This window comes from Hippocampus guttulatus, chromosome 3 (assembly GCF_054856545.1).
Source record: "Hippocampus guttulatus isolate MCC_2025c chromosome 3, RoL_Hgut_1.0, whole genome shotgun sequence".
NCBI classification, from domain to species: domain Eukaryota; kingdom Metazoa; phylum Chordata; class Actinopteri; order Syngnathiformes; family Syngnathidae; genus Hippocampus; species Hippocampus guttulatus.
The window spans coordinates 5,989,053-6,015,225 of NC_141263.1; the positions used below are offsets into that span (position 1 = coordinate 5,989,053).

The following is a 26,173-nucleotide window of genomic DNA, read 5'->3' on the forward strand; positions in this document are numbered from 1 at the left end:
TCGAGTCGCACGTAACTCGAAACCTGGTTCCTTTCAATACATTTTATTGGCACTGTAAACTCTTGGTCAGGCTCTTCAAGAACCTTAGTTTCAAACATCCTCACTTTCTGTAGTTATTCTGGCATTATTTCACTTGCAAAGACATTTATGACCTTTCAGATAGGTACTTATTTTTAAAAAATTATATATATATAAATATATATATATATATATAAATAAATGCCTGCCACTGAATTAATTAATTAAATGTGCTGTAATGTGTTCCAGGAACAAACTGTAGTGGTTCATAGTGTCAAATGATACATTGACATAAAATAATCATGGTAATAACAATAATAATACTAATAACAATTGTATTAGCAGCTTTTCAGTCATTCTTTCTGGGTCCAGTAGATATTAAAGTGTTGAATATGTATCCCTCTGGTCGTATTTTCTCCGGCAGCAAGAAAGAGAGAAGTGGAACAGATTTCCAGCTCCCACAGATGCACATTAGGTCACCCAGGCATTTCCAGCCAACACTTATTTACACTCAAACATAAGTTCTTTTGCTTGCTTGCGAGCCTTCCGAAATCCCAGAGGAACTTGAAACACTCAAATTCATTCCACTAAACAGTTGCCACGGCAACACCCACACAGTAACACAATCTGACAGTTGGAAGAGCTCAATCTGAACCTGACAGAGGACAGAGCTGCTACCTCAACCAACTCAGCATGCCCCGCTCCATTCCCAACCAATGTGTCACATTCAACACTTTTCTTTTGTCAAAACTTCATAACAGACAGTCAATACTTATCTGAATAATATTCTGCTTTTGGATGTTAACGTGTGGTATATAATTCACTCGCACTTGATTATAACAGCATACAGCTATAAGATAAAAACAACCCACCCGCCCTCACCCGACCCCCTTTCCAAAAGAAGCTGCTTTCACGGATGTTGGTGTGAAGGGTAAGTACGGAGTTTCACGAGTCTATCAGGGTACCAGCTGTTCTGCGAATACTGTATGTGTGCGAGGCTGCGGAAGCCCACAGTAACATGTAAATCAGTCAGTTGTGTAAATTAAGAGTGGTGATTTTGTTTATCTTTTTTTATTTCTCACAATATAACAAAATCAACATAATAATATCATGGGAAAAGAATGTGCAGGTGTGATGAGAAAACCTAATGATGAAAATATAAAAATAAACTGCATACATCGTGACTATACAGTACAATGAAAGAAATAAAGAAGAACGATAAAAAGTGTCTGTTGCAGCATGTATGGTTGGAGTGTGCGACGTTTATTAAGTTTGGTTTGTCAAACATGTTCTGAGCTTCGATTATGTTCGTGAAGTCGACGGAGCTGAATTTCAGCCTGTACCTTAGGGAAAATGAACAGAGCTGAATATGAAACATCGAGAGGTGTAACAAATTAGCAGGGTTTCGGAGGGTTCACTTTTAAAATTTACACTTACTAGTTGCCTGTTATAAAATGTATTGAGTAGCATAATCCAAGAACCATAATAAGTGATCTCACTTCGATACTGTCAATAACCTTTGGATTACCAAATATGTTTTTAAAAGATTCAACAACAAAAAAATCCAAAGCACTATAACTGTGAGGCAGAGCAGACATGCTAACCACTTGTGCACAGAGATGGATGGATGAACTGTCCCTGAAGGCGACTCTTCCCATGTCTAGATAGCATGGTTGCTTGACAGCTAGATCAATTCCATTTCAAACAATTGCTGAGTTGCATAACCCAAGCTGTTTTTAGAAGATCAGACAGACAAATAGATGGATAGATAGTAAGATAACTTTGTCTCAAGAGGTAAGTTAATTTTGATAGCTTCATGTTTTTCAAACTTTTCCACATGACTATTGTTTGTTTTGAGTGAAAGGTAAAAAAGGACCTAGATTCAATCCTCCCTGTCTCATACGCTCACACGGGCACATGCGTATATATGTAACAGGGCCAGTAAAAAACAAAACAAAAAAAAAACCCTCAAATACTTACTGTGTTGCATTATAATTACATAAAAGCTGTGAAATGATAAATACCTGACGTGTTCCATATAGATACACGCGTACACATGCAGACATTCGTAACTTTGAAACCATGCTATGTCAACAGCATCTATCTATCTAGATAGATAGATGGATAGATAGATATACACGCATAAATATAGCTGTGGGTGAACGGGAAGTAGTGAAGAATTTAGTTCCAAAGTGTTCTGTCAGCAAGCGCCTCATACGGTAACAAGCAGTCTGCATTAATCTGATCGCTCACACGTTTCTTTGTAAATGATATTTAAAATGAATGAATAAATCTTCCAGAGAATATGTTCCATAACAGCCATCTTCCATTGCCTTTGAGTCACTTTCCAAACTGACCGTGCTAAAACCAACGCGTACTATGCCAGGGAACTGTGTAATTTAATCGTCGGCCAACAAAAAATTAGACTTGAGTCGGCTATTGAGCTATGGTGTGAGCAGTTATCCACTTAACTTGGGGAAATCTGCCAACAGTAAAGAGCGGGCGATTGTCGACTCAACTGTACCACCTCCCTCCCAGCATTAAAAATGTAATGCTGCAAAATAATCCACATTTTTGCGAAATGTACCTGTTAATCTAACGTCATGTTTTTGTTCTGTCACTGTAACAGAATACAGTTTTATACATAGTTATCCCTCGTCACTTCGCGCTTCATGTTTTGCGGTTTCAGTGCTCAATTAATAAATTATAACTGCCCAATGACAAAATGCATCTGATTAAAAGCTGCAACAGCTAAATTCACCGATGAGTTTCGATCGTCTTCTTCATCACGCAGCAGTGCAGCCTTTGGAAACTCGTTTGTTACGTTTGGATGCCGCGCCCGGGCTGGAGTGGCTGTCTGACAGCACCCGTCGTTCGTTGCCAGCAATGGTGGGAGTCAGCCGCCAAACAAACGGCAGAGGAGTCGCGCTGCAGAAAAAAAATGTATTTAAGGCACTCGTTCCCTACGCCCATGAAACTCAAGAGTATCCCGCTTCACACAAACACTCCCGCATTTTTCTCTCACGCATCCGGCCACTATGAGGGACAGTCACGTGTGTGAACTCCAACCGCAAATGGCTGATAAAATTCAGTGTCAGGTTGGATTCAGACAGTTTCATTGATCCACTGTGACACGTTTGATAATTTCATTGGTCGTTGAAGCTCATCATTTAAAAAAAATTATCAATAAACTGCATCGCACTCAAACCCGCAGCGTTCAATGTGTGTGTGTGTGTGTGTGGTCGCACCAATTTGAAGTATTTAAAAAAAACACTCTGAACGCTACAACAAAAGTATAACAAATCTGGTTTTGTTTCACATTAGCAAGGTGCATTGTGAACTTAGTGTTCCGCACTTCCAGGCAAAGCTGTGTGTGGGTACAGTGGCGGGATGAGCTTGATGGCACCTTTTATGTGTCCAAACGTGAAAGTCCTGCTTTGCTATGAAGAGGATTGCTGTTGTTGTTGTTGTCCCCGCCCCCATAACTTACAATCATCTTGAAGAGCATGCTACATTTGCTTTAATATGTTGATGCAGCTGAACAGTGTTCGCCAGTTACAAGACCGAGTTCTGCAGGGAGTAATTGAGCCATTTGCGTCTCCAATTCTTCATGTTAAGATTTTAGCCTCGAGCAGAAAATTCTAGGAGACATATCTTTCGATCCCAAACACAATTTAGCACCAGTTTGGACAGACCTAGCCGACAGAAAAATTGGGGTTGGTGTCAATTTTAGTGTGGATGTGAATGGTCGCCCGTCTCTATATGTGCCCTGCGACTGACAGGCGACCAGTTCAGGGTGTAGTCCGCCTTCCGCCCGAAGACAGGCTCCAGCACACCACCCCCGCATTCCTTTTCAGGATAAGCGGTGTTGAAAATGGGTGAATTCCTGACACAGTTAAGTGTTTCTTCAGACTGCCAATCAGCCTACATTTTATCAGTCGCGTTGCTATTTAAAAGTTTATGATACAATTTACAATCAGTCTGGATTAGAAGCTAAAGTTTGTCCCACTCAGTGCAGTAAATGTTGCCAGCTGTCCCATAAAGGTGATGTAATGAAGAAAGCTGCCTGAGGGAACATGAAAACCAATGAAGGAATACAGGCATACTCAAAATGAATGACATGAAGAAATTATTCAATGCAGTATGTGTGGTCTAAATTGTGAATAAATCAAAGATCTAACAAATAGCAAAATACAGAAACTTTAATCCATCCATTTTCTACATCTACTTGTACTCAGTTATGTTTTGCGAATGTTCGAGGAAGCGAACACACCTAGGGATCACTCACTTTCTGAGAGAACATGAAAACTGAAAATCTGCACTTCATACCGTACTTCTCATGCACTACCTTTAACACAGCCCTCAAATAAAATACGGAAGCCCCCCCCCCCCCCCATCAAAATACACATCAAATCTAGAGAATCTAGGAGGGGGGACAGTCCATTTAAATGCAATGTATGGATCAATATAGCATTGGAGAGTAGTCGCTGTACTCCCCACATAACGAAACAAAGGATCGATGGGCTGTACAATTCACACCAAAACATCCATCCATCCATTTTCTGATCCGCTTTTTCCTCACAAGGGCTGCAGGGGGTGCTGGAGGCAATCCCAGCTGTCTTCGGGTAGTAGGCGGGGGACACCCTGAACCGGTTGATAGCCAATCGCAGGGCACACACAGACAATAATCATTCGCGCTCACACTCACACTTAGGGACAATTTTGAGTATTCAATCAGCCTGCCATGCATGTTTTTGGAATGTGGGAAGAAACCGGAGTACCCGGAGAAAGCATGCCAAAACATCCATCCATCCATTTTCCGAACCGCTTGATCCTCACTAGGGTCGCGGGGGTTGCTGGAGCCTATCCCAGCTGTCTTCGGGCAGTAGGCGGGGGACACCCTGAATCGGTTGCCAGCCAAACGCAGGGCACATAGAGACGAACAACCATCCACGCTCACATTCACACCTAGGGACAATTTAGAGCGTTCAATCAGCCTGCCATGCATGTTTTTGGAATGTGGGAGGAAACCGGAGTACCCGGAGAAAACCCACGCAGGCCCGGGGAGAACATGCAAACTCTACACAGGGAGGCCGGAGCTGGAATTGAACCCGGTACCTCTGCACTGTGAAGTCGACGTGCTAACCACTGGACTACCGGGCCGCCCATGAACAGTGAAAATAAAATATAGATTAAAACATACAATAAGCAGCAAAAACAATATCGATTATGCAATAAATGTGAGCAAGGATGAGCCCTTTTGCCTGCAGGCTTTCAAATTTGCCGAGGTTATCAACAATACTCTTGTCTGTGATGTTTCAAGTTTACATGACATCAGTTTTCCCTTTCAAGGGCTTTTAAGGACAACCTGGACACCCCCGTTGTAGATTAAATTGAAGGCCCAAGACGGAGCCAGAGAAAACAGATCCACCTCCCCCCCCCTCCCCTCACATTTATCATGTACTACTGTCAAGTCATGGCTGTGACATGTCATGAAAAGTGATGAACGTAATTTGTTTTAATTGCAAACTACTTTGAATGTACTTGCATTGTATGTGGACATGTAGGTTCATCTGTACATGCAGTCAGGGTAAGCAGCCTCACCCCCTTCCCTGTGAGTGAAAAGTTGAAAAAATAAAACAAATGGTCCATTTTACATATATTTGTTCCCCCAATGCTATAGTGTCATTGATTTCATTTAAACAATAGCAACTGCAAAAGGCATTGCATCCTGTGTGCCTCAAGCAACGGCGCACAATTTGCAGGCAATAATAGGCACATAACCTCACACAAGAGACATCGCAGTTATTTTTTGTATCACCTTTGAAATGTTTAATCACACATGGACTGCACATGCTCACGTTGAACAGTCTGATACTTAACAAATGTGTGTAACATATTTAGTGCTTCTGATCTGCCGGAAATTCGAGTGGAAATGCCCCAGTGGAGCCTCTTCTCAAACCACACAAACCTATAAACAAGAGGAAAACAATGCTAAACAGCAACGACAGACAGTGCATGGCAGGGACATAAACTTAATGCCAAAACTAACTTAAACACAGCTGTAAAAGACATTACACCACAAGCTGCCCTCTGGTCCCCTTTCTGCACTTCTGCTCCCAACCTTCATCTTATTTACGATCGTAAATTGGATGCTTCATGGCCGTGATCGAGCAACAAAGGGCCAACTTTGTGCCAAAATGGTGACACTTAAAGGCTTACAGAAATTAAGTAGCACAAAAACATTCAACACCGTTCACGAAAAGTGGACACGAATGGCTCAAATTCTCATGAAAATAAAGCATTAGCATATTTACTGCCCGGAGTATACAAAATAATCTATTGGGTATTATCAATGCTGCCTTAGTAGCGCCATTACAAGTCGTGCCGTTGCCAATTTTACTCCATTTGTCAATAGTGTGGTCGTTACGTTGCCATTTTTGCAACGAAGGCAAAAGCCCGAGTACGATGCAAGCAAAGGAAAATGTGTGCAAACTCCACACAGGAAGGGTGGAGACAGGGGCTTCTTCGGAAAGTCCAATCTCCAAACCTTCCTTTGTCTTTTTTGGATTGCATCATTAGGTCAAGGAGAGATCAAAAGATTTCTGGTATCTCTGCTGATGTCCCCAGCATGCGGAATTAATCAGCCAAATAATAAAAAGATAAATACAACAATTTCTCTCTCTCTCCCTTCTCAGTCCACTAAGAGGCAGTGTTGTTGACTGCCATTTACTTTATGGAAAGCCAACGGTCTCCGTCTTGCATCTCAGTTAAACCAACCATGGCTGAACAAAGACAACCCGCAGCTCCGCCATTAGTAATTTAAATAAAAACATAAATTACCCTCCTCGTCTTTTTGTGAAATAGGAAAAAAAAAACAGCTTAGTAGCGTTTAAATATGCTCATGTATCCACAATACATTAGCTGCAAACGACTGTCGACTCTACATGTGTTTATTAATGAACTACATTAATTCAAACTAAATTTAGGCCGTTTACCTAAAATATATAACCTTAATAAATATATCACGTTTGGTCTATTGGACTGTGTTTATGGAGACAACACTGCCACTTGGTGGACAGAGGAGGGACTGGCCTTTCAACACGTGAATACAGTACAGTACATGATACGCGTGGAAGTCTGTACTACAGCGTGATGTTTGTGTCAAAAATAAACGCGCGTGTTCGCAAATCCCTAAACGCACATTCGACAATCCACAGTCAGAAAAGAACATGCACAAAATGATAAAAAAACACACAAATAAGTGGGGGTGGGGGGGGGGGGTCTTTTTTTGGTGAGTCTCAAAAACACATGTCAAAAACGTGAATAATCACGAATATTTTTGTGGATCTGGAAATACAAATACATCTGCAATCTTTACGTTCGCGGACGTAATTGTGTGACTGATTCTGACACAAATCTATCAGCGTAATCTCAGAATTTTGACAACATATAAATGAACATTTCCCAATGCCTATTTGAATGAATGAAGCAGTGGAGGGGGGGGGGGGCAGAAAATGTTTTTGCATCATTTATTCTCATACCCTTGATAATTGCCATCACATCCCAAGAAGTTTTGTAATTATATCTGCAATAAAGAACATAGGAAAGGGGGAGCAAATTGGTCATCACATCATCTTGAAGTAACATTAATTGTTTTGCTCTTTCTACTGTAGTTTGATCACATTCACCTGGACAGGACATGCTCCTCTCCAACTGCTTTAAAGATTCCACCGGCAACGTGTAGAGCTCATCCTTCAGTCGGTGTTGGCCGTCTAGAGTCAGGTGCCAAAAGCAGGACTTCCTTTTACCATCTCTGCACATCTGATGACAGGTTTTGCGGAAGCTGCTGTTGAAGCACAGGTTGTGTCGAATTGTGTTCTTCCAGCCATCAGGAGCCGTCTGAAAGAAAGGGAAGTGTTCTCTGGGGAATGACAAAAAGTGTATGGTCAGGCTGCAGTGCCATTAAATGTCTACAGTGTTCCAAAAATCCTAAATATTGACTTAATTTCCACCGAGTATGTGCCGTTAACAATAAACAGAGGGTTTTCGACGATTGTGAAGACAACAAATGTCACTTTTTTGCAGTCAACCACAAATTGTGAGATTCCTCCTTCGCAATGTTGCGCCAGTCCTCCTTATGATGTGCTGTACCTTGGATCACAAGCTCGTCAAGTGAGTCTCAAAAGGTTTCTTTTCCTGCCTTTCTGTTGAATATTTACCAATGGTTTCCATATTGTTGTAAGCAAGTCGTTTGCAGTCATCATGGTGTCTTGACAATACACATACCTATTCCTGTGTATTCGCAAATGTGAAAGAAAGCAATCTATGATAATTCAGTGTCGTCGTTTCCCGCCAACCAAAGCCCATTAAAGCAGTAAGACCCCCCTCCACCTCCAAAAAAAGGTGCAACTGAGGATGACTACAATGAAGGTAAAGGTAATTATCATATTTGCAATCTTCATCAGTTGTGGTTAATATCATGACATGAAACCATCCATCTTGGACTTCATTTGCCACATGCGGTGATCATTTTCTGACCTGGTGAAGTTGTAAATCTGTTGAACTTTGAGGCTCCCATTGTGACTGCTTTTAAGTGCCAGGGCAATGAGGATGCAATAATTCACTGGTGGACGAGGCCAACATCCTGGCTTCAAGGATTTGTTGTCCTGGGAAAGAAAAAAAAACAACCAGATTTCAAGTTTTCTTTACAACATTTTGGAATGTTCTTTTCGGAACATGCCACGTGTTAGGTCTCCTCACCCATACTTTGGGGGTTCTCCCCTTGCGTCTGCGATGTCTCTTCTGGCTAGAGGGGCCTTCATCCTTGGCGTCACAGATAAAAAGCAAAACATTGTTTGCATCACTTTCAATCTACATGTGATATTCTTCTGCGACTAAATCTTTCTGAATATTTGTTTAGTACAGACTAAAATGTGACACACTGGACAGTCCATGCTCTGAAAATTCTATAAATCATTGTATGTCAATTGTGTTGCAACAGTGCAGTTATATACTGTACCATGCAGTCAGTGGATGAGGAAACAACGTGCGTTCTTCTGTTCTGGGGAGAGAACGTGTGTCGTTTTGTGACTTGTGAACACACAGCCAGTGGATTTTGAGTTTCCTCTGGAAGGTCTTGGAGAGTCAGCGGACCTGCTGAAGGTTCCCCATCGATGATCGAACAGGCAATGTTAGGATTGACCAGGAGCCACAGGTTTGGCTTCACAAAGGTGTCTGATCAAAAAAAAAAACAACAACACAGATTAAGGAGGGGAAAAACACACTAAAACAGGCATACACAGTGAAACTACAGACCCAGTCTAAGGATAAATTTCCCCTTTTTCTATCATCAATTGTTTTATTTTGAAATGGTCTTTTTTTTAAAAAATTATTATTGTTAATTTGTTGCTTTAAGGAAGGGGTCACAAACATGGTGACACAAGGACCAAATGAGTAGCCCGCAGGGCTGTTCTAAAAATATCTCACGTAGGACGTAGTGATTTTCTACAAATGTTTTATCAGTGATCATTTTGAAAATGTAAACAATGGAAGGCATTTTTGGAAATAACGTGTTGCATATTGGTCTTTAGCCTATCCCTAATTGTGAGAAATTAACACGTGCATGCCACAATTACTCATAATAGCTAAGGTTGTCACGAACAAATCTGTTTTAGAATTGATTACTCTGCTCATCATTCCGCCCCTTGTTTTGGGGCAGACATTTTTGTAGTCAAAAAGTTACACTCACCTGATGTTTTGTCATACCAAATGAACTCATCTTTTCTTCTGGACGCTCTTGCCAAAGGCCTCTGTGCCACATATTGGTCACCAAGTTTATCATCTTGAGGTTTAAAAACAAAATAAAATGACACACAGCCATCATATTGTCCTTTATGAACTGTGCGGGGACAGTAACATTCTTTATTTCTTACTTGAGCAAATGCATCTTATTCTGGAATTGAACTAATTTTGATAAAATTCCATCAACCAAAACCAGACCCCCCCCACCCCACCCATTTATAAGTAGGCAAAACATTGAATTCAATTAACTCTAAATCAACCAGAAAATTAACTCATTCAGTACCAGCCATTTTCAGACCCGTTTAAAAAAAAAATACTTTGTCTTGGAAAAAAAAGAAAACCCAAGTACATGGGACTGAATGTGTGAAGTCTGAAAAGACATCTAAATATGTATTTGGGAGTGAATTAGTTAAAGAGGATGTCAAAATTTCATCCAGATCTGATCCAAGCATTCAGTACAATTTTAGGTTAGCATTAAATATCCCATTTATTATCAGTTTGTTGGTTGGCGCACTTCGCAAAAGGAGTTTCGGCAGAGAACAAGGCCGAGAGTGCGTCAACACCCATCAAAGCAAGACGCGCACGGTCATTTATTTTGCAAACGAGCTAAAATTTGGGGTGACTTGAAACCAGAGGAGTTGAAATACTCACCTTGGCAAAACTGGTCAGTGGTTGTGAGCAGTTTCAGCTCCTTGTCCATATCCCAGTCTGTCAAACCGACAGAGCAGTGCAGGTCAACAAGTCGGGCAGTGGTTTGAAGCTGGAAAGTCATATTGAGACCTTGCAAAGAACTTGGGATTCCTTTTGCTTTTGGCCTCTTCAATTCAGACAAACCCGGCAGCTCGTGTGTGGTGCTGCAGCTGGAGCTCATTGCACTTAATGAAAGCAAGAAAAAGTTCAGCCTCCTGAAACACTTTTTGTACCGTTTGCTCCTTAGCTTTGCATTGAAAGATTTAAGAAGGAATTTGTATCAAGATTCAGAGGACAAAAATCAAATTGTAACAACACTCAAAACACTTTGAAGTGAAACTGATGCTTGTTCGTTAAGTGACACAAACCAGCCACAGTTCACATTTTGGGGTGAAAAGTAACTGATGGGAAATTGGTGAACCATTTCAAAAGATTTAATTTAGATCCATTTTCTTCACTGTATGTCCTTGTCACGCTTTTGGGTGAGCTGGAGTGAACCCATTCTGACTCAAAAGGTCTAATCACCCTGGACTGGTCGCCAGTCAATGGCATGGCACACACAAACAAGCATTTATTCTCACATTTTCACCGGGGCATTCAACTTTGTCTGCAACTAAAATATAAGTGACTCTTTTTTAAAACGTTTAAGAATATAAGGTGTCTTTTAGAAAAGTTGAATTTGCCAAGTCTGGAATTCTGTGAGCGGAGCCATTCTGTAAAACGTTTTGCCTGCCAAATTCAAATCCTACAAGAAATCATGGATCTACCAGAAGCAACATTGGACTCAGGTGCACCTGGAATCTTATTTATTTTTGTTACATGAACAACACACTTGACAGGAAACATCAAAATCTGTATCACGTAATTTGTACAGCATGGAAAAACACAAATAGTGATTCTTTTTTTTTAAATATCTTATGTTTATATCTTTCATACACTTACTGCAATGTCAATCTGGAGTTCAAACATCACACAAAAGGTTGGATGCAGAATGGAAACTTATGTTCTATTCCACATCTTATATTGAACAACACTCAATTAGCCAACAAGAAGGTAGCGACTTAACATTTTACTCTATAGATTTTTTTTTGGGGGGGGGGGGGGCGCAGGTTGGAGGGTTGGGGGTGGAGCACAACAAAACATTGCTACAGGTCCTTGCCCATAACATAAATATAGACAACTTGGGGTAGCGGAATGTTTGCTTCAGACAGATGGTCAGGGTACTTGTGGGTTCCATTTTACTGTTTGCAGAGGTGATTAATCTCCGTCTATGCTACAAGGTACCTTAGTGGCTGAGCCTGGGGATGAAAATGCTCAACCGTTTCAAATTCTGAAAATCTAATTTGATTATTGGCCGTGTCTGTGCAGGTTGTTGGTCACCAAATGAAAATATCATGAAAAAGTTGACCCGTTTAAGGAATTTCCCTCAACAAGTGAAACGTGTATATTACTCATTGTACACAGACCGTTATATTTCAAATTTTCGGAGATACTGAATATGAGATTGTCATTAGTTGTCAGTTCTAAATTAAAATAAAAATAAAAAACATTTGAAATATATCGGCCTGGCTGTTATGAATGAATATAATATAAAACATTCACTTTGTGAATGGCATTACTGGACTGAATCAACGTTTTCATGATATTCACATTTTATGACCGTCACCTGCATTGCTTACATTACTAGTCTCTTATTAGGAACTTGGTTGCACTTCCAGTCATGCTTCTTTTACTCAGCCATCCAAACTGTTCAAAAAGATGCTTTCCACAACCTGGCATCAGAAAGAATACGCATAGCACAGGGTCACGGAGAATATACAGTACAATGCATCTAAAAGTTTAGAACCAGTGCTTCACCAATGACCAACGAATGAAGACTTGTATAAAGGGCCATAACATGGTTTATGGAGGACCAACTTCTGCCAACAACGAAAGAATGAAGGCCGCTTGGCATGGTGGCATCAGATGCTTTAACACCGAGGCGGGAGTGAATCAACTGAGCCAAAACACTGAATGAAATGGGTCGGATGAAAGCAAAGGAGGGAATTAAAAGATTGGAATGTAGTTGTCAATCTTAGCACGGTGCCGCTGGGCAATGCATTCGGCAATCCAGACAATGTTCCTGCACTCCTGCTCCTTCAGCTTGACGTAAGCGTAGAAAACACTGAAATGGAACTGGTTCAGGAAAGCCAGTTTGTTCAGTTTCACCTGGAAGAGGAGGAAGTAGAACGGGAAGAGAGAGACCTTAGTGAGGCAAAACATCAGCGTATCAGTTGCGATCACTCAAAGAGAGGTGTTCCCTTTGCCATTTATTTGGCAAAGTGGTGCTTTTGATTGGGGCTTCCCAGCCTGTTCGCAGCCAAGGCACATTTTACGTGACAAAACTCTCATAGTACACCGCAAAAAAAAAAAAAAAGTGTCACACTAGGTATAGTTCCGGCAAGGTCAATTCCTTTGTTTATGTTGTGTACTGAAGACATTTGGGTTTCAGATTAGAAGATGAGACAAAAATTGAGGATACCAGCTTCTATTTCATGGTATTCGCTTCGAGAAGGATATGTTAAACAACTCTTGGCCAGAGCAACCTTTGTCTGAAGCCACCCACTTGTCAAGAGAGCAAAAGTAGTGGAACAGAGATCAACCCAATTTAATTTGCATAACATTTCATATTTGGTGGCATAAGCCTTACTTGCAATAACTGCATCAAGCCTGCGAGCCACTGACTTCAACAAACTGTTGCATTCTTCTTATTGTTTTTCCTGGCCTTTACTGCAGCCTCTCTTAGTTCTTTTTTGTTTCTGAGGGGTTCTCCCTTCAGTCTCCCCTTCAGGGGATAAAATGCATGGTTGATCGGGTTCAGGCCGGGTGACTGACTTGGCCAGCCTATGAACGTCCACTTTTCCCCCTCTAAGTCCTTTGCTGTGATGGCAGTTTGTTTTCGGTCATCGTCTTGTTGCATGATGATGTGTCGATGTATAGGGGTATAAAAATCGATTCTTCATTGCTTTTAAATTGCCACTTTGGAAGCATTGGCACTCACAACAAAGTAATTCAACATTTGATTTCTGTATGACTTTTTTCCCCGTCATTTCAAATGTAGAACAACATAAAATAACACTGCCCACCAGCTGGGCGTTTAGTTGCACATTCGGTGATTGTTCCCATTACTTTCTGTTGCACATGGCTCGCAGCTGGTAACGTGGCATAATTTCTCAATATTATAATCACCAAGCCCTACTTAGATTGACCTTGGAAGCTCATCGACGGGGAGACAGGTTAGCTGATGCGCTATATATTTTATTTACTTATTTTTGGTCTCTATGCAGCCCGATAACAAGTGTATTGGTTGGGGAGGAAATGTTCAACACACTTAGATGTGAATGCTATCAAATAAACACTGGAATTTTGAACTTTGAGCTCATGTTCATCTTTTGATCTGAAACCCAAATGTCATCAGTATACAACAAAAATGAAGGAATTGACCTTGCCATTCCAGTGCTTTTGGAGGGGACTGTGTTGAAAACATGAAGATGGATCCTGCAAAGGACTATTTGATCACATGATGTCAAACGGAGTATGTTTAAATCACAGCATTTTTTTTCAGCGGATATGGTCAAAACAAAAACGGTAAACAAGAGTTTATCAGCAAATGGGCACCTCATGCTCAAAGAAGCGATCCTCCAGAGTTTTGTCGCCTGGGTTGCTGCCAGCACCCTCAAACAGCAGCTTGTACTCCTGAAACACACACACACACACACACACACACACACACACACACACACACACACACACACACACTCACACACACACACACACACACGTTTAATTGCACAATCGGCTGCTCACAAACCGAACACGAAATAGAAAGAAAATACTGTAGAGGGATTTCGAAAGATGTCATTTACTTATCAAACATCCCACACAGAATAACTCCGTGCATTGAGCAGGCCTACTGTGAAAAAGCTTACTTGGGGTAAAACGAATCGCAGAGTAACTCGAGGACCTTGATTTTTTAAAAATAACATTTTTTTCCGCCTTGAGTACCCACTCATTTACGTGTGTCGGGCCATAACCTCAGGAAGAAGTAGTCAAGGCACATGCAGCAACAACAGTTCACACACTCCATGACAGTAACCAACGTGGTGAGAGGGCCCACTTCAATGACATATTTTTTATTTTGAAGTTGTTGCCGGGAGCGTGTTGCATTGTAACGGCTGACTTGACTCGTCTCCCAGACTGTGTTTGGAGTGTTGTTGCTCCAAACCCAATTTAAGCGATGCTGCACCGAGGAGGGTGTCCTGGGTACGACGTTAAACTGCATCCAACTGGTCCTCCAGGTTGGGGGTTGGGCGTGAGGTTAACAACCTCACCCTGTAAAACAAAACCTGTTACAGAAACGACGAGAGGAAGCCATTCCGGTAAACCACGGCGAAGAAGAGACGGCACATCCTTGGATGTATCTATGACGGGGCCGGGTGAAATCCAGCAGGAAGCCCGACCCCTGATGACCCAGATCTTTGGAACCAAAACCAACACCAGAGTAGGCACCTGGAATGTGCGCACAATGTTCCAGTCTGGTCGCATGGACCAGGTGCTGAAGAATATGAGGGACTATCGCCTGGACATCTTAGGCGTTAGTGAAATGAGGTGGACGGGGCAAGGGCGTCTCGTGGTTGATGGAGCAACTTTTCTGTACTCTGGGAAGCAAGACCACCATTCCCATGGAGTCGGCATCATCCTCTCCAATAGTGCAGCAAAAGCATTGATTGGATGGAAGCCGGTGAATGAACGGATTATTACAGCAAGGCTCTACACCAGATATGCCAAAGTAACCATCGTACAAGTCTATGCCCCAACCGAAGCTGCCTCAGCGGACGATAAAGACACCTTCTACAACCAGCTCCAGACCGTGCTTGAGGAGATCCCCAGACATGACATCAAAATGCTGATTGGAGACTTCAACGCAAAACTGGATAATGACAGAAGGGGCCTGAATGCCACAGTTGGACCACATGGGTCTGCAGGCTCCACGAACGACAACGGGGAGAGACTGTTGATGCTAACCAGTACCAACGGCCTCAGCATTGGCAACACCTTTTTTGAGCACAAGCGGATCCACAAAGTAACCTGGGTTTCACCTGATGGCGGGACCCAGAACGAACTGGACTACATCTGCATCAACACAAGGTGGCGCTCGTCATTGCTCGACGTTCGCTCCCACAGAGGTGCAGATGTGGGTTCAGACCACTTCCTTGTGGTGAGTAAAATCAAGCTGAAGCTGAAGAAGGTGAAAAAGGTGCAGCCCAAGAGACCTTACGCAGTGGACAAGCTAAAGGATAACAACATCTCAGAAAGCTTCTGTGAGGAGTTGAGTAGGAAGCTCAAGGTATCACAACACCTTGCAAACATTGAGGAGCAGTGGAGTATGTTCTCTTGTGCCATTGCTGAAACTGCAGAAGCAGTTATCAGCAGAAAGAGGGGTACCAACAAAGAGAGATGGATAACAGACAACACCCGGAAGTTGATTGATGAAAGGAAAGTGGCCAAGATAAAAAGAGAACAAAAGAGGAGGCTCCGGAGCTGGAGGATGGAAGACGAGGAGTACAGGCGCTTGGACAGGGCAGTGAAGAAGAGTTGCAGGAAGGATAAAAGACAGTGGCTAGAAGAGAAAGCAAGAGAGGCACAGGAAGCAGCCGAGAACAACAACACGACGACCCTATACAAGATCGTGCGGGAGCTAACCAACTCCAGGAGCAGCTCTAGCGTGCCAATCAGGAGCAACGATGGCAGGACACTTCTAAGCGACGAGGAGCAAGAAGCAAGATGGCTGGAACACTTCAGGGAGGTTCTCAACCAACCAATGCCTCCCGTGCTCTTCAATTTCGATCAAGAGACACCAGCTCCAGCTCTAAATATTACATCGAAAGAGATATCCGAGACTGAGGTTGCCAAAGCAATCAAGGGCCTTAAGAACAACAAGGCACCGGGACTCGATGAGGTAGCTGCCGAGATGTTGAAACACGGCCAAGACGCTGTTGTGGAGAGCCTTACCCACCTGTTCAACCTGATTTGGCATGCTGAAGAGGTTCCTGCCGACTGGAGACGTGGGGTCATTGTCACGCTTCCTAAGAAGGGAAACCTCGCAGACTGCAATAACTGGCGGGGCATTACACTGCTGTCAATCCCCAGCAAGGTATTCTGCAGTGTCCTGCTACATCGCCTTAAAGATGAAGTGGATAACATCTTGAGGGAAGAGCAAGCCGGTTTCAGGAAGGGAAGGTCTTGCGCCGAACAGATCTTTACCCTTCGAAACATCATAGAGCAGTGCCAAGAACTTCAGACACCACTCATGATCAACTATATCGATTTCAAGAAAGCCTTCGACAGCATCCACCGGGAGTCACTGTGGCAGATCGTCCAGCTGTATGGTGTACCCCTCAAGTACATCAACATCTTCAGGTCATTGTACCACAACTCAACCTGTTGTGTCAAAACCAACAGTGGCACAACTGATGATTTTGACATTGTCACTGGTGTAAGACAGGGTTGCATTCTGTCACCCCTACTCTTCATCATCATAATTGACTTTGTGATGAGGAAGTCCATCACAGGGGAAAAAGTTGGTACCAAGTGGGGAGGGAGCAGACTAGCTGACCTGGAATTTGCAGATGATTTGGCTCTGTTAAGTCACACCCAGCCCGCACTCCAGGAGTTGACCAACAATCTGCATGAGCACGGAGTTAAGGTCGGTTTACGAATTAGCCAGGAAAAGACCAAGGCCATGGCCGTCGGACAGCACCAACACCTTCAACCACTCACTCTACACCAACATGACATAGAGTACATTGACAGCTTCACATATCTTGGGAGTAACATCTCAAATACAGGTGGTGTGGAGAAAGACGTCAACAGTAGACTTGGTAAAGCTGCGGGAGTGTTCCAACGCCTCCGCAACATCTGGTCATCGAAAGCCATCACTACGACCACCAAGCTACGCCTCTATATGTCAGTGGTTATCCCAACAGCGATTTACGCCTGTGAGACATGGATGAAGACAGCCAACATTACCAACAAGTTAGATGTCTTTCATCGGCGTTGCCTGAGATCCATCCTGAGGATCTCATGGAGAGACCACATCACCAACGAGGAGGTGATGAAGAGGGCAGGAGTGGCTGAACTGTCAGACATTGTCTCTGAAAGGAGAAGGAAAATGATCGGCCACGTACTCCGGCTGCCAAGAGAGAGACCGGCAAGTGTGGCCATGGACTGGATGCCAGAGGGTGGAAAGAAGAAGAGAGGTAGGCCAAAGAAGACGTGGAGACAGACTGCCAAAGAAGACCTCAGTGAGATGGGTGTCAGCTGGCATGGAGCAAGAAGGGTCGCCAGTGACCGGAACAAATGGAGGAGGCTCGTCGCCCAATGTTCCAAATAGGAGTGGGCGGAACTAACTAACTAACTAAACACCGAGGAGGGAGAGCTTGTGCATAAGCAGACGTGTCTGTATGTGGCTCCTACTGCCACTCTGAACGCCCCCAGCAAAAATCAAAAGCCTCCTGTGGTTCTGACATCACTGTGTCTAATAGTGATATTAGATAGATGCAGCCCTAAAGAAGACCAAAAAGCTTTCGAACTTACGGGATAGTAATCAGCCACAGCTTTGACCTGCTCATAGTCGTCAGCCCGGGCCAGCTGAGCGAGACCTTCGGGGTAAAGCTTGCCACAATGTGGAAAGAGCTTAGCACGGTCCTCCTTGGAAAGCTCCGTGCCAAATGAATTGATGGTGATGATGAAGGCTCTTCGATCAGCCTCAAACTACAGCAAAGACAGAAAGGTTAAAGTACAGCGCAGCCTGCAGAGGCCACAACCGGCCACGTTCTATGAGCAGACATGACAGTTTTTATCAAGTCAAAACATGGGAAATATGCGTTGTGCACTGGCAATGTAAGAACCATACATTAAAATGCAGAGCAGTGTCCACATGTTCTGGTGACTGCTGTCACTAAAACTGTTGGAAACCCTGTGGCAAGGTCTTTTTCAACAAATCCCTTTATATCATCAAAAATTTGACAATGCTTATAATGTAATCTGTTCAACTCTGTTTATGTTGCATTGGGAGTCTCACTCGCATTGAACCTTGGGGGTTTCTGAGTGGTTCAAGTCTGCTGTTTATGATGTTGAAGTGGCCGACCGTATTCTCACGACCACATGACGCATCACATTCGAACGCGTAGTGAAAGTGACGGCTGCTATTTCTGTATTTGACACATACACAAGACGGATTGTAATTATTGGACGCACGCAATGGTAAAACGTAAGCTTAGCTTTTAACTATATGGCTGTCGGCAATCTTGTTGTTGTCTTTCAAAATGCAAAGTATGCTTGTCCCTCAACATTTGCCATAGTCCAAGTGGGTATGTAGGCCTGTGTGGGTTGGTTGAGAAAACAGTCAGAAATGGAACCTAAGTGAGGCCGGAAGGGTAGCAGAATAAACTCCAAGAAAGTGTCTTTATTTAATGTAACGCAGAACATTTCACTTTTTACTGCAGTAGGAGAGGAAGTTGGCCAGCTTTTCTTTGTAATCCACGGGATATTGCAGCGCCGCGGTTGTCCTACCCCAGATGGATAGATTGCGCTGTTTCATAAAACAAAAGCACCAAGCACCATGGATTAGTTGATCTTGAATTCTCTCGTGGCTGCTCGAGTCCCATGGTCCTACCCGTAGCTTGCAGTTTAAATTCTGCTTTGTAAGTGTGTCTCTTCGTAGGCGCCATTTTCGGGATGTTGTTTTGCACAATGCACGGACCGGCACCGACTGAGGGCGTGCCTTGAGCATTCCTCTTTCACGCCCACCCTTCCCACTTTAAAGTCCGCAAGCTGTCCTCAGTTACGTCCACCTTTTCTCTGTATAAGCAACGTGCCAACACAACACCAGTCTGTCATGCGGACTCATCATCGAAGTCACACAACAGCATTCACTCATTTTGGAACTCGGTGCATACACAAGGCGACTAGCATTATTAGGTGCCCCGTCCATTTTGGAGAAAATGTAAGACTTTTATGTGCGTCTTATGGTCGTGAAAACACGGTACATTTTGTTGTATCCATATTCATAAGCCTCTTTTTGTCATGTCCGTACTGACACGTAATTGAAAAAACACAAAGGAGCTACACATGCTATATCTAGAGCAGTGCTTCTCAAATAGTGGGGCGCGCCCCCCTGGGGGGGCGCGAGGCTCCGTCAAGGGGAGTGTGTTTGACCTCGGGGAACATGCTTTTTTATTTTTTTACGGTCCTAAAATAACGTGCAGTTGCACCTCCACTACGTTAGGGGGCAGTTGCACTCTCATTGGCAGAGTTTGCGCAGGGAGCATTCTAAGGGAGGAAATAAGACAAGGTGTATGTAGCACTTGGCTTCACTGTGACTACGGTGGCAGACGAGGAAAGATTGGCGAGCTTACTGTGTCTAAAAAAGTTGGTTGCGGACAGCATGAAAAGCTAAATAAATTAAAGCGCCAGTTAAAACCATTTCACACCAATCACGCTGATAAGCTGCTTGAGGTTTTTTCAGCGAAAACGTGCCGAATATTGCCAACAATCATCTGCTTTGTGACTGCTACTTCAGTAAACTAAAATACAGGTCCCGGCTACACATTGAGCAGGAGCCGAGAGTTGCTGTGTCCTGCTTCAAACCTCGCTTTGAAAAGCTGTGCATTGCAAAACGTGCTCATTGTAGCCATTAATCCAGACATCATCTTTGATGAAAAAAAAAAGAAGCACAAATCATTTTATATATTTTTGTTTTGCTGGTTAAAGTTTTTTTTAATATTGTGCTCCTGAGATAATGTTGGTGATTAGTTTGAATGATTTTATGTAATTTTATTTTTCAGTATCGTATGGTTTGACATGGTCAGTCAAAAAAATATTTATAGTTAAATTAAGGATTTAATGTAATTTTTGAATTTCAGATGCACTTTAGATCTTTTCTGTCCCAGTTACTAAAGCTGTTTTATGTTGTAAGTTGGTCCGTATTTCTTTCTTTTTTTATTCTCTTAAACGTTAATAAGGATAGTGTTATGCAAAGGTGTACTTTTACAATTTTATAGACAAATGATACAATTTACAGTGATCCCTCGCTACTTCGCGGTTTGTTTATCGCGGGTTCAGTGGATCACGGATTTTTTTAAACATATTAAAACATTTTAATTTTAATTTTTTTTAAAAAACATATACATGGAGTACAGTACTGTATATGTTGCTCTATGTGACTCGCTGTTGTTTTGCAGCTTCTTGCGGACTGTTTGCGGACTTAAAAAAATATATACTGTATATATATTTTTTACCTGTTTATGTTAATTGGACGCTACTTCGCAGATTTTCGTTTATCGCGGGTGGTTTTGGTCCCATTAACCTCGATAAACGAGGGATTACTGTATAGTCGTGCGGGGGGGGGGGGCGAGATGTTTTCCTCTTCCTAGGGGGGGCATGACAGAAAATAATTGAGAACCACTGATATAGAGTGACCAATATGTGCAATTTTCTTTTTCCTATGCAACCTTTGAGACTGACTATTATTGACCTATGGAGGTATTGGATTAATTCTGAAATAGTTTCTTGGGCAGAAACATGGAAATACATCAAGTTTACATTTCTATCAAATTCAGATCCTAAGACATCACTTTCTAATTTCATGCAAAGAAATGTCATATTCTGGAGGTTAATGACCCCTAGCTGTTCCCCAGGGGACAAACGGAGAATGCCTCACCGTCTTACATTATAACTTTTATAATCAAGGGAAAACCCTGAATGTTTCATGCCTCTTTCATGGAGTGCAAATTATGATGATGATCAGAGCTTTGCAGCCCCATTAAGAAGACCTGTAGCCACCACCTGCAAGTGCATCAACTGAATGTCGTGCATTATCTTCAATTTAAAAGCCAAGCAGATACTCACCTCCAAGATGGGACACATTGTGTCAGCTGTAGTTCCTCCAAGGTTGGAACAGAACTTAAAGAATGCTTCAAGATAAGCCTGAGAAAATCAATACACAAACGGCAAATAAAATGATTGTCAGGGGCAAAACCAACTTCAACAGTATTGAATGACAGTCTTGAAAAGATTGTGTCTCTATTAGCTCCCACATAAAAGTCTCAACCTCTTATCAGATGTTATCGGTAATAAAACGGCATCATTTCCACTGTACTTTGTTGGTTCTCCTGCTGTTGTTGTGTTTCTCCGTTTGGTTGGTAAATTCTTCATGCAATAACAAAGATCTGTGACCACAAGAAAATGTTTTACCTTGTAGAGTGTATTACGGATGATTTCAATGTTCATTTCATCCAAGTCCTGCTCAGATATACAATCCTGGAAAAATGCAGCTGAAAGCAAAGTAGAACAGGAAATGAATTGCTTCTCATATATTTACAAGCACCCTCTGTTCTACATGAGCTAACAAGACTATTAAACCGCTTTCCCATTGTACTGGTTCTACACCGGAATGGCCTTGCTCGGCTCTGAGGGGTCGCTTTTCCATTGAGCTTTTTCGGGGCTGTGCAGGACAATAGAACCACTTGGCAGAACCACCTCGCAGGTCGACTCGAGCCGCTACGTCACTCTCAACTGATTGGCCGACAGATCTAGGAGTTCAAACGATGCAGCAAGTATGCCACTGCACACACAGTCTGGCAAGCCCCACCCACTAGAAAAGTGGGTCTACAGAGCATGCCATTCACTGAAGTTCACACTCACACAGTATTTCTGTCTTGTCAGTTGGTGGGCAGCTGTGTCTCGCTCATGGGTTTTTCGTATATATGCGAAACTTCCGTGAATTTGACGGACGGATGTCATTTGCGACATCGGCACATAATGCAACAGCAATTCGTATTTTGAATCTCCGCAAAACCAGTGGCCGAGACTTGCCACTTGGGAAATATAGGAGAACCCTGCACGCTGTGACTGTGCACCAAGCAGTGGAGGCTTGCACAGTTCAATTGATACCACCAGAATCCCACCCCACACCTGTTGTAATGGAGAGGCAACGGAGGCCAGGCCAAGTGGCCTCCTGCAGTGTGGTGTCGAGTCAGTCTGAAACCAGTCATGGAAAAGCGGCTTTCATGTCTGTTGATGAAGGGTAAGAGGGCAATTACCGAGGGGCGTGTCCACCAGAATGGCATTATACAGCTCAGCTGGAGTCTGAGCGATATTGACCGCCTCCATCTGCTCGAAGCTGCCCAGTGGGTGACACTTGGGCACCAGTTCAGAAATGGCCCGCTGATGAAGGGTTCCGGTGATGAGCAGGATGACATTATCAATCATGTAACTGTACCTGTGGTCACAATCAGAGGGACAAGAGGTATCAGGAATGTTTTTAAACACCCAACAGCGCAGCACAGCTTGTATTTTCATTCCCCTTTACAATTAGGGTACCTATTTTAATGATGTTTCAGCATTTATTGGTTTTACACAGACCTATGTTCTGCCCTAAGTTCTATTTGTTGCACCCTTCTACTGGACCTCATGAGATTGTGTAACTGGTCAAAATACTGTTGAGTGCAGTTGGTGTATATGGGAAATGTTAGTGTGTGAAGTCTTGGAACACAAGCTGTACTTCCTCACGTAATGAAATCCATGAAGCTGGCCAGTGGCTCATATGACTGGTTCCTCATGTGACGAAACTCAACAACCATCTTCTCCTTCAGCTTGTCGTCAATGACGGACACGGTGAGAGGTGAAGCCTCGTTAGCCAGAAAGCTGCCATAGTCTGTGCTCTGCAGGTGAAGTTTGAGGTCTGTATGGAAGAGAAAAAAAACTGATGGATTTAGCCAAGATAAGCAGTTACAAAAGACAAAATTACAGTATTGGAGCAATGGTGAAGACACGCACTTGTCCGGATAGTAAACAGTTTTATATTATTGTCATAGATATTAAGTTAAAAGTTGCTCTTTATTTACTTGGTCAAAAATGTGTATGTGATGTCTTTGAGACCTGCGATTGGCTGGCAACCGGTTCAGGGTGTACCCCGCCTACTGCCGTAAAACAGCTGGAATAGGCTCCAGCACCCACGCCCCCACAACCCTTGTGAGGATGAAGTGGATCGGAAAATGGATGGATGGATAGATGTCTTTGGGATGGAATAACAAAAGAACATTGTCGACGGAAAGGGTAGGCATATCATATAAACTTGAAAGCTGTCTTAAGCAGGCAGCTAGTTCGTTGGGTTTGAGTGGGCGTGAGCTGTGGCCAATAGCAGCCCCTGAATAAATGTGCATTTTGTTATAGCTTTAATGGGAATAAAACAACTGCAGAGCATCGGCAACTGTGTCGTCCTTTAGACAGAAATGAGGACCTTATATTATCCTTAAAACAAGAATGTTTGCTCAAAGATGAGCAGCACATAAAAGTACAACATCCGGAAACACTACATAGCAGATGTAAACATTAATGAATAATTACGTATAAGTGCTATTCGTTTGTTTTTCCACACTACAACGTACTGGATGTCATTTTCAGGTTGCATTTCACGAACGAATACGGGTTGATCATAAAAAGTCAAAAGAAAGACGTTCCCGAGACACCTGTTTAACGTGTGCAACGAAAACGAGGTAGTTTCACTAACACAAAGGTTACCCCAACCCCATCATTTACCCACAATAGAAGGGGGGAAATGACGTTCGTACGTTTGCTAAGGTACGAGGTGATTATTGTACAGTGAATTTACGACTGCAAGGACGCTAGCACGAATTCGATGGGTAGCACTGTAGTTCCCATTTTACGAGTGACACATAGCAAACGAGGAGAACAAATAGACTGTTAGTCCCCAAATTGAATAAACGTTGGGCAGTTCTTAACTTCTCGTATTCATTGTTGTTAATTTAACTGGCCATTGAGTACAAAATGACATCTAGCGTTCGTGAACTTAGCTTGCACGGATAGCGAACAGTTATCACATTAAACTCACCTTCGAGGGTCTCGCATTGTACAAGGTTTAAATAATCAGCTTGAGACAGTATTCCGGCTTTAAATCCCCTGACAAGGCCCTCAAGATAGCCGTTATCGACGTTAAAATAAAGCTCAGAGAAAGGCATTTTATCTGATCGTTAGATCTCTCTCTGCCGCAGAATGTCCGACTAGTTGCTAAGCTTTAGCATTAGCATCAGCTGACCGAACCATGTGACCGACTGTCACCTGATCAGTCATCATTTCTCTTCCCCTCTCTCCATTTGTTCTGGATTTCATTTTAAGAAATATACACCAGATTACGCCGAATCTTTATTTTAATAGTGTGACAGTAAAGTTGCAGTACATTCAGAACCGATTCCAAGCATGCAGTTACAAATAAAGTAACTATTGTCCTCAGATTCAAAATAAACAATTTCTCATCTAACTCGCTGTAAATTTGACTTTTGTAACGTACGTATAGACTACGTTATGTATTGTAAAATAACCTTGCATTGTTATCACAGCACAGTTCGTGGTTGAAAATGGCGACCGGATTGAGTGGTGGCAGGAACAGCGCACACCAGTTGTGATGGGCAAAATAAAAACAACTGCTTCATTTTAAAATTCATTATTAGATGCTAGGTTAACATTCATTCTCGACTGACACCTGGTGTACAGTGGGAAGTACTGCAGGCGGAAAAGAGAAACCACTTTTGATCTCCTCTGCGTATGCGCGAAAATCGAGCGAGAATAAAGCGAGACTTTCAAACAAGAGGATTTGTATGACAGTACATAGGTATAAGGCTAAAAGCTTTCAGTCATTGCTTAAAAGGGGCTATTCCTCATGTGAGAAAACGGAACTTTGCAAAGGAAAAATATGCTGTTTATGAGGATGTAAACCTTGGCAAAAACCCATGAAACTTTGCAAGCACATCACGCCTGGCAAAAAAAATTATTATTTTTTAGAGATTTCTTGCGCAATTTACAATAAATGGCTCAGTTGCCGGCATTTGCATTTTTTAACAAAGCATTCTCTGTTGTATGTTTTCATTGAGAGCTGCGAAAATAGGGAGGTCAATGTAAAAGGCTTACAAAAAAGTCTTTTGAACATAGAGCAGTATGTCATGATCCTGTCCTGTTTATGTTTCAGTCACCTGCAGGATTGGAGGCACGAATATCCTCGTTTTCCATCTGCCTCTAAAAGCTCAGCCACGCCAATAACTTGCTGTCAGACAACTCAACTCAACTCAACTCAACTCAACTGTATTTATAGAGCACTTTCAAACAGCCATCGCTGCATACAAAGTGCTGTACATGGAGCAATTTAACATATACATCCATCCATCCAATTTCCGAACCGCTTGATCCTGACTAGGGTCAAAGGCAGATTTACTGTCTCAAAGTGTTCATGAGAGAGGAGAGGTTTTACTTTGGCCAGCTGTCTAATTGCTCACGACCCTCGTTTCCAAGTGCCTGTATTTTAACCCCATTCTCCAAGTCAGATCGTTTTTGGTTTTGTCGTGCCTGTCCTGGATTGAAAGCTGGCTGTTTGGTACATTGCTGAGTCCCACAGACCGCAATGATATTGATCTTCATTGTTTTTATTTCACCACATTTTATATTTATTTAACTGTGGATTTGTGCGTGTGCAGCTGCTGCTGCATGTGACTAGAATGTTTTTGACGCTGATTGGCTGTCGGCGGTGTGCCACCATCAAAGGTTCGCT

The 26,173-nt window shown here is 42.7% G+C and overlaps 2 protein-coding genes across 3 annotated transcripts; both read right to left on the minus strand.

Annotated features, from left to right (window-relative positions):
- Positions 1-7,577: 7,577 nt before the first annotated feature.
- Positions 7,578-10,594, minus strand: foxr1 (forkhead box R1). Of its 2 annotated transcripts, none has more exons than XM_086107357.1 (7): positions 10,474-10,594; positions 9,770-9,862; positions 9,041-9,255; positions 8,782-8,844; positions 8,560-8,687; positions 7,710-7,942; positions 7,578-7,606 (listed from the first exon to the last, which is right to left on the minus strand). In XM_086107357.1, the coding sequence occupies exons 1-7, from the start codon at positions 10,592-10,594 to the stop codon at positions 7,578-7,580; spliced, it is 882 nt and encodes a 293-aa protein (XP_085963483.1). The 2 variants fall into 2 exon arrangements, with proteins under 2 accessions (XP_085963483.1, XP_085963484.1); XM_086107358.1 differs by having other exon boundaries at positions 8,782-8,818; positions 9,036-9,255.
- A 709-nt stretch (positions 10,595-11,303) lies between these two features.
- atp6v0d1 (ATPase H+ transporting V0 subunit d1) lies at positions 11,304-24,664 on the minus strand. The gene is made up of 8 exons (XM_086106930.1): positions 24,467-24,664; positions 23,125-23,296; positions 22,656-22,834; positions 21,808-21,887; positions 21,463-21,540; positions 18,148-18,324; positions 14,170-14,247; positions 11,304-12,720 (listed from the first exon to the last, which is right to left on the minus strand). Exons 1-8 carry the CDS (start codon positions 24,591-24,593, stop codon positions 12,559-12,561), a joined length of 1,053 nt encoding a protein of 350 aa, XP_085963056.1. The 5' UTR covers positions 24,594-24,664; the 3' UTR covers positions 11,304-12,558.
- Between the last annotated feature and the right edge of the window lie 1,509 nt (positions 24,665-26,173).